General features: G+C 34.1%; 1 protein-coding gene across 1 annotated transcript; it reads left to right on the forward strand.

The window, feature by feature from the left end:
* Nucleotides 1-1,475: 1,475 nt before the first annotated feature.
* Nucleotides 1,476-8,866, forward strand: LOC131073288 (endoglucanase-like). The gene is made up of 6 exons (XM_059220458.1): nt 1,476-1,628; nt 1,768-1,845; nt 1,940-2,092; nt 2,184-2,292; nt 2,440-2,442; nt 8,682-8,866. The coding sequence occupies exons 1-6, from the start codon at nt 1,476-1,478 to the stop codon at nt 8,864-8,866; spliced, it is 681 nt and encodes a 226-aa protein (XP_059076441.1).
* Nucleotides 8,867-9,277: the final 411 nt, after the last annotated feature.

Below are 9,277 nucleotides of genomic sequence, written 5' to 3' on the forward strand. Positions count from 1 at the left end.
AGAAACTCTTGTTTTACTTCATATGACTTTTCACTACGGAAGAGGCTTGAACTAGCTACTACAAGCAAAGGAGGATACAAGTAGGGAGTGTCCTCTAAATGACTTTTCTTTTTTTGGACTAGAGTGGTGAGAACTATGATGAGGCTCAAGACCAGCTTATTGCAACTTTCATTTCTCTTTTCTCTTATGAAACTCCTATTGAAAATATTGAATGATAATGACTATACTAATGACAGATACCTTACAATAAAAAATTAAATTCTAATTATATTTTTTAAAATATAGTATAACATAGTGTAAACCAAAAATATTTTTCCAATACTTGATACAAATATATAAAAATATATAATACAATAAGTACTTACTACACGTAAATAGTATTACATCTTAAATCAAACTACAAACTTTCACCTGCCTTAATCCTGTAATTATAATCGTTTTCTCCCTTACTATTCATTAACGAACAACGATAATTACTAACGGTAGCATTGCGGTGCAGACGGAAAATAATACAAATCAAAACAAAAGCTAAAACTTATAATTCTTGTGAACAAGAACAAATCAAAATTGAAGGTAAAACGTATATATCTTGTGAAACGTATAATTCTTGTGAACAACAATCGACGAAAAGACAAATGATATAAGGCATCAACCTGATTTCTCGTATTAACTGTTTGAGGTGCTGAGTATTTATCGTTTATTTTGTGGTATCCCATGCTCTAAATCTTGCAGTTCCCATGCATTACTCAGCAACAGAAACTCATACACAATCCTCGTGATAAATACTAGCTTTATCCCACGACTAACAAGTCTACAAATGGAAGCGCTTTTGGCAGTGGTGTTGTTGCTGTTTTGTGGTGAGTGGTAGGTGGTTCGTGGAGAATTCGATTACAGAGATGCTCTATCTAAGTCTATCCTCTTTCTAGAGGCCCAGCGATCCGGTAAACTCCCACAATCTCAGCGAGTAAAGCGGAGAGGAGATTCTGGCCTCACAGATGGGAAGTTGCAAAACGTAAGTAGAAGCAGAAATAAATCCCTATTCAATTTATTTAGAAATAAAAATAGAAGTGGATCAAACTATCATCCTACACTGACTCCATACAAAATTTTATGTGCTACTCAACTGCAGGTTGATTTAGCTGGGGTTTACTACGATGCAGGCGATAACGTGAAATATGGGCTTCCCATGGCACTCACTTTCACCACACTCGCTTGGGGCACACTGGATTATGGGAAAGAGTTGAAAGCTGCAGGAGAGATATAGAATGCAAGAGACGCTATTAGATGGGGAACTGACTACTTTCTCAAGGCTAGCGCAACTCCAAATCAATTATGGGTTCAGGTAAAGAAATCTAAGCTAAAATATTCAGCATTCATTCTTCAAGATTATGAGAAACTAACGAGGTTGATCTTGATGCATAAAATAGGTGGGTGATCCCCAGGCAGACCATAATTGTTGGGAGCGTCCAGAAGATATGGACACTCCTCGATCTCTTTACAAGATTGATAAAGACACCCCTGGATCAGAAATTGCAGCAGAAACGGCCGCAGCCTTGGTTGCCTCCTCCATTGTTTTCAGATTCACAAACCCTCATTACTCACAACTCGTCCTCCAACGTTCTCAATCGGTATGTTTGGGTGCTCAAGTAAAATAGAAAACCTAGCTGTTAACTAACACAGCAAAATCAACAAGTTTCATCCATCCATTTTGAGAAAAATCTTATACATCCATTTTCTTTCTAACCGGCCATTTATGTTTCCCTTCAGCTCTTCAGTTTTGCCGATCTATACAAGGGCACCTACGGAGGAGAGTGTCCATTTTATTGCTCTGTTTCAGGCTACAATGTAAGAAGACTTTGGTTTTCTTTTAACATATGCACTTGTAACCAGAATTTGGTTTTCTTTTAACATATGCATGCACTTGTAAATATGATCTCAGGACGAGCTTCTATGGGCTGCATCTTGGCTATACAGAGCTACCAAATCCTCATATTATTCCAACTATATTATCCAGCACGACGATGTAAAGGCATATGTTAATGAATTCAACTGGGACCTCAAATATGCTGGAATTCAAGTGCTTTTAACAGACGTAAGCGTAGACTGATTGGTGCAATTTTTTACATAAAATGTAATATAAACATACTCTAGCTTAAAGCTAACTTATGCACTTCACCAACCAGTTATATTTCCAACGGGAAGCTCAATTCTCAGACTATAGAAGTAATGCAGAACGCTTTGTTTGTTCACTTCTTCCAGGAAGTCCCATTCGTTCTGTTAAAACCACCCCAGGTGAACTCTCTATCTCTTCACCAGTACCACTAACAATCATTCCTTTTTCTAGTCACAACCATATAAATCCTCTCTTACTACTCCTTTTCTAATCATAGCCCTCAAAATTCTCTTAGTGATATCTGTAATACAATTCTCTTGTTACAGGAGGTTTGTTGTATGTTAGAGATGGCGCCAACACTCAATATGTTAGGTAATTCTTGTACTAACAAGTTGTGCAATGAGGGCCAACTCATATAAAAAATGGCATATAAAATAGAGAGTGAAATCTAATTGAAAAATGAGGATAAAAGAAGAGGAACAAGAGAAACGAAGTCCACAAAGTTTAAGTTTGCTAAAACATATTAACAACCCATCCTTCAAAAATTTGACCAAAAGTAACTTTGCTTTAATGTCAAAGGACAAAAAGACTTCACTATTTTTCTTTAATTTTCTCTTGGTAAGGAGTGCTTGAGAGATCCACTAAGAGGCCTTTTCAATAGAGTCTTGGGATTCCATTTTATATTTTTCAACCTTAGATTTCATACCTGTCCACTTATCAAGTTTACCAATGTTTGATGAAAATCATACTTTTAAGTCTAGGGTGATATTCGTGATGTTAGGGTAAATAAATTCATCTTAATGGTCAAAAGATTCATTCAGAAAAAAAATGTACTACTTACATGAAACATGAAGGAGATCCTCATCTTCAAAAAGATGGAATTTGTACTATTGAGAAATTTCCTTACTTTTAGAGGTTTGATGATTGCATTGGAAAGTCACCAAACAACACAAATCTACAACACAAGAGAGAACTATATTCATAGAAATAACCCCAACAACCATAGTAATAAAGGAATTTTGCAAGGAATACTTCAATAAAATCCAATGATTTTGTCAAAATAAGTCAGGATTAGAGCTACCATTTTTGTAAAGCCCTTTCTGGAGGTTACCAATATAAAGATTTGATACATATTTTGTATTGCAGCCCATAATTTTGAGCCCCATTTATTAAATCTAAAACAACGCTCTGAAAGACCATAACGGCTAGTATGCTGAAAGCATGAACCATATAAAATTTAATTCCAACCATGTATGATAAGGGCTCAAAGAAGTTAGCCATCATACATTTTCTTGAATATAGTTTTTCCCTATTAAGAGATCCCTCTTTAATTTCTATAAAAAATAATACACTTTATTGAGAAGGGTCTAAATGAGCATGTAGAATTCCTCATGATTAAAAGAATATTTTAAAAGTGTAGCCAAATTGAGATATTCTCAATCCTCTATTGACGCAGTTGATGTAGAACCAAGTGATGCCATGAATAAAAGAGTTCTGAAATTTGGGATGCCTCTGAAGAAGAAATCTGCTCAAAGACCAAACCTTGTTCATTGTCAAATATCTTACAATTGTTTGATTCAAGACCTATTTTCATAGTATTATATAGACTAACATAATGGGGCTTCTTCAAAAAAAAAAATTAGGGAAAATACCTCTATCCATCCCTTACCATTAAACAAGTCATGATTTTTCACAACCCTTTCAATATCATGATCAGTAGATAAGAACCTGTCCCTGGCATATAGAACACAAATGGAATAGGGATCCATAATTCTGAAGCAAGTCAAATGCATTAGATAGGAATAAAAAAACAACCTGAGAAGGAAAAAAAATTGAGGAGCCCTTAGGTTAAGAACCTCTTTCCCCACTATAATAATGATCGCCCTCTAGATTGTCACACAATCACACTTGAAGATGTACTTCATATGCTTCGTTGTGTAGGACACATATGTTGGAAACTCACAGTTAGTAAATGTAATTGAAATGCATTTGTTCAAAGGCTTATACTCTATTATTTCAACCACTAGTAGACAGAGAGAACAAAGAGAAAAAAATCATGAAACAAAATGTTCATTTTTCCCTCCTAAATCCATCTCCTCAAATGCCACCCAAATATAGGGAAACAGTAAGCTCAAAATAGAAATGTAATCATACAAGTGAGGTATTTGAAGTAGAAAAAAATAATTATTTTCTTACTTTCTCCACCTTGCCAATGTCTGATCAAAACCTATTGCACATCAAAAAATCATTTTCATTTTCATGAGATGCGCTAGGAAAGTACCACGATTTCCTAAGGAAAAGCCACTTGACACTCAAATCAGAAAGAAGGAATTATAATCAAACTTAAATGGTGTTGCCAATATATATTTCCAACACTACTTTGTAATCTTGCACACATGTTGGAAAGATTTTACCTCAATCACATTGAAGACCACTTGTCCTATGATGTGAAAAGTATGACAGTCTCTTAAATATTCACTACCATGCTTCATCTGAATGTGTTGTGGCTTATGTCCATTAAATATGATGCATGCATCAGCTCACCTGAAACAATCAAATCAAACTAAACAAAAAAATAAGGTTAATTAAATAGTTGTGACATGGCTAAGGGTGCCAATTCTTCATCCATGAGGATTTCTTCATAACTTAACAAAATTTCCCCCAAATTTAGCCAACATACTTTATTGGCTAGGACATCTACTAATCTATTGGCTTCTTTGTTGCAATGTTTGATAACAAAATTATCCTAGGTTTTCAAATTTTCCCATGTCTCCTAAAGAATGTACTTGACACTCCAATTTGGAGTTTCCATTTTCTTAAGAGATGATTCATGGAGTCCCCCTCAATAATTAAATTTTGGATACCAAGGCTACATTCTATATGCAAACCATAAACTAATGTTTTTGCTTCTAACACATTATTGGTGCCACCTGGGATACGAGAAACTCCTACGTTCGTAATGGTACCTCTAGCATCCGAATAACATAATCCCGCACTAGAGTTTCCTAGATAACTAAACAAGGGATCAATAAACTTGGGCAACAATACTAATCCATACTCGGGTAGTGATAACAAACATAATTAATATTTCATAAGTCAATCAAAATTCCTCACTTACAATGAGTGGTGTGTTAAGGAGAATAACTAAACAAATTAACAAGCAACAACCCAATATGAAAAGACACCGACTTGGTAATGGTTGTATTCTTTGGAGTAGACATGACTTTTCATCCCAATTAAAGAAGTATATAAGGAAAGTCCATATGAGCATCAAGAAGGCATGGTTAGAAACCAATAATCACCATCTCAGTAGTATCAAATTGAGACAACAGTCTCTATATATCAATTTGAGTATTTGGTATGAATAACAATATGTGACATATTGATTATGTTGAACTATTACTGTTTTCTATAAATATGAAATAGTAATATTATTTGGATAATACAAGAATTATGATACATACATACATACATATATACATATGTTGGGAGTGGGCAAGCATCCCTCGTGGGGATTCACGATATGGTTTAGTAGCCTCTTGTGGATTCTATAAGTCTAGTGATTGTATCAGGCATTAACAGATTGATCTTTTGGTGCAATGACAACCCTATCTTCTAACAAGTGGTATCACATCTTGGTCACAAGTTGGAATCACGTAGGCCGTGGTGAGTGACGATAGGAGGGAGATTGTTGGCAGTGGGCTAGCATCCATCATGGGGATTCACGACATTGTTTAATAGCCTCTTCTAGATTCTATAAGACTAGTGGTTGCATCGGGCATTGACAAGTAGATCTTTTGGTGCAATGACAATCCTAGCTTGTAACAGCATACATACATACATACATACATACATACATACATACATACATACATATATGCATACATGTATACATATATATATACATACATAAACATACATATACATACATACATAAACATACATATACATACATATATATACATATATATACATACATATATATGTATATTTATATAGATGTATATGTATAAATATGTATATGTATATGTATACACACACATAGAGAGATAGGTATGAATATATATATATATATACACACATACATACATACATACATACATACATACATATATATACATATACATATATATACATATATATATATACATGTATATTTATATAGATGTATATGTATATGTATATGTATATACATATGTATATATATGTATATATATGTATATATGTATGCATATATATATATATGTATATATATGTATATATGTGTATATATGTATGTATATATATATATGTATATATATGTATATATGTATGTATATATATATGTATATATATATATATATGTGTGTATATATATACATACATATATACATATAAATATATATTTACATATACATAGACATACATACATACATACATATATGTGTGTGTGTGTGTATGCATGTGCACGCATGTACATATATACATATATCTACACACACACACACACATACACACACACACACACACACACACACACACACACACACATATATATATATATTTACTGTATAATAAAATAAATAATTAATTTCTTTAAACTTTCATCCAATTTGTCATCCCATTATGGAGGGGAGATTTGGGCATATAAGGAAAACCAGTAGCCAAATGGTCCATTCAAGTTAAGCTAGGAGGTCAAATGACAAATGTACTTTCAAGTCCTTGAACTTAATGGATAGGCTCAAGGCACCTTATATGATCTCTCGTGGGCTCCATAGCATGGATGAGTCATTGGGTAAATCGTCAAAGAAAACTCACATGTATTTATAATTATTAGGATTATGATTAGAATTGTCTTTATAACTTGTTGGACTATATGTGTATCTTTTGATAACAAATCTGATTGCAAGTTATAAATCAAGACACTAAGTTGACAAATCTCTATTTCCAACACAATCCAAACACTAGTTCAGAATTCTAGGGACAACCAAGTAGATTCCTAATAGAAATTAGTGATTCTCTTGATAGCAACAAAATAGTTGAAGATGACCAAAAAGAGGGCACAATAAAGTACATCAACCATTGGAGGCTCAAAAAGGTGACCTTAATATCCCTAAGAGAGAAAAGGTAGGGTTAATTTTCAGTTCTAATGGAGGGGAGATAAAGTGAGAGAATGAGAAATGTTCTCCCCATATATACAAGGAGGACACACAACCTCAACTTTATAATTTAACCATATGTCTAACGTTGGGTATTTTATAGATTTGGGATCTTAAAAAACACTATATATCTAATAAGGCTTCGAAACATTTTTTTAGTGTTGTGTATCAATATAGATGTAAAGGCTCTTTTATCAAAAGGGCCGCTCTTGAGAGGAAGCTTGAGCTAAGGGTAGAAATTTAGAACTAGAGTCCTTGTAGTTTTGTCAGGGGGGACACAAATTTTTAGATCGACCTCTCTGTGATCATTCCAGTCTAAGCGTATTGTTTTATAAAAATGAAAAATGCACGACAAGATTGTTTCCCGCAACGAATTAGTAATTGTGTCAAGTAATAATTCATCAAAGATGCAACTATTGCGGACAACAGATAATGAATCCACAATCACTTCCATGTGATTTTACTGCCTTAAATTCAACATAGTTCACTCTTACCCTTACGTTATTTACTCCTTAACACCCTATTGAATTTTTATTTTTTTTAGGTCTTTCCCTACATAACAAATCCATTATTTCAATGACTGAAATTTCCTACATTAGCCATTGTTGACCACCCTATACTAAACACCTTTTCCCTCTCAATGTCATTTTCCCTAATTCATTTTTAATTTATAATATTGCACTCATCATTGACCAGCTTACACTTGGAAATGCATATTAAAAAGTGATTTTTTTTTATAGATTGGCTAGAACCTTTGAATATATTGCTGATATTAGAAAGCTAGATAAGTCAAGCACATGTATAGTCAAACTGAGACAATAGTGAGAGACAAAAAATATATAAATAAATAGCTTAATGCATTAACTTAATGAAGTATTTAACTTAATAAGATGTACCTTCCAATGTTTAATTTTATAGCTTACTAGATAGCTCGGAACAAGGTCAAAATAGGTGCAAACACCTCTAAAATTAGTTTATCCCAATAACATGTTATTGGGATAAACTAATTTAAAGGTATTTGCACATATTTCAACAAGTTATTGGACTAAACTACTTTTTATGATGTTTGAACCTATTTCAACCTTCTTTTCTACTATCTACTAAGCTATGAAATTAAACATTGCAAGGTAGATGTGGTTTCCTTATCTTTATAAATTCCTCCATCTTGATGATGGATGATGGAGTATAATTTAAAATATTGATGTGAAAAATCTCTCACACAATTGAAATACAAATTGTCATATATAGTGAGATCTCTCTTAGAAACAACAAAATAGTGCAGGGTTGTGTTTCAATTAATCCCCCATGGTGTGTTCAACAATTTGTATCAGAGTAAAAATTAGAGAGCGATGTGGGACCAGGAGAAGGGAGCGACTTTGAATTTTAAATTAGGACTAGGCAGGAAACGCTGCAATGGACATGCAAACCAGGGGGAGGGCGGAAAGGATGGATCTTGGGACTTCCTGATTCCTCTAAGCCAAATGGAAAGGATCCGGTGGATGGGAACCCAAAAGTTGGTGACAAGCCTCTCGATCCTGATAGGGGGAATGGAGAATCACGTGCTAGACACAACCCAAGGAAGGGACTTGTTTGTAGGGACAATGGTCAATCGTAGATATCTCTATTCGTTGTCAAACCGAGTGGAAAGTCCTCGCTCCCCCCAGTTCATAATATCTCAGAACTAGAAAAGGGTAGATCTGCTATTGTAGTTCCAGACCCAGTGATTGAGCATAATATTAGCCTTATGGCAATGACTCAGGTTGGAAAACTTTTGGACCCGACGCTAAATATTGATGTTGCCAGTACATTTGCTAAACATAAATGGACACATAAAGGTCAAGTGGAGATCACGACTATGTCCAAAGGTGTGTTATTGATGGCATTTTCATGTGAGGAAGACATGTCAAGGGTTCTTTGTGATGGTCCTTGGTTGATTGGAAAATCTATGCTTGCACAAAGTGGTCACCTAAGATGGACCTAAATGAATTCTTTTTTGTACAAGCTCCTGTTTGGGTCAGATTGTCGG

This window comes from Cryptomeria japonica, chromosome 5, assembly GCF_030272615.1.
Source record: "Cryptomeria japonica chromosome 5, Sugi_1.0, whole genome shotgun sequence".
In the NCBI taxonomy this organism is placed as follows: domain Eukaryota; kingdom Viridiplantae; phylum Streptophyta; class Pinopsida; order Cupressales; family Cupressaceae; genus Cryptomeria; species Cryptomeria japonica.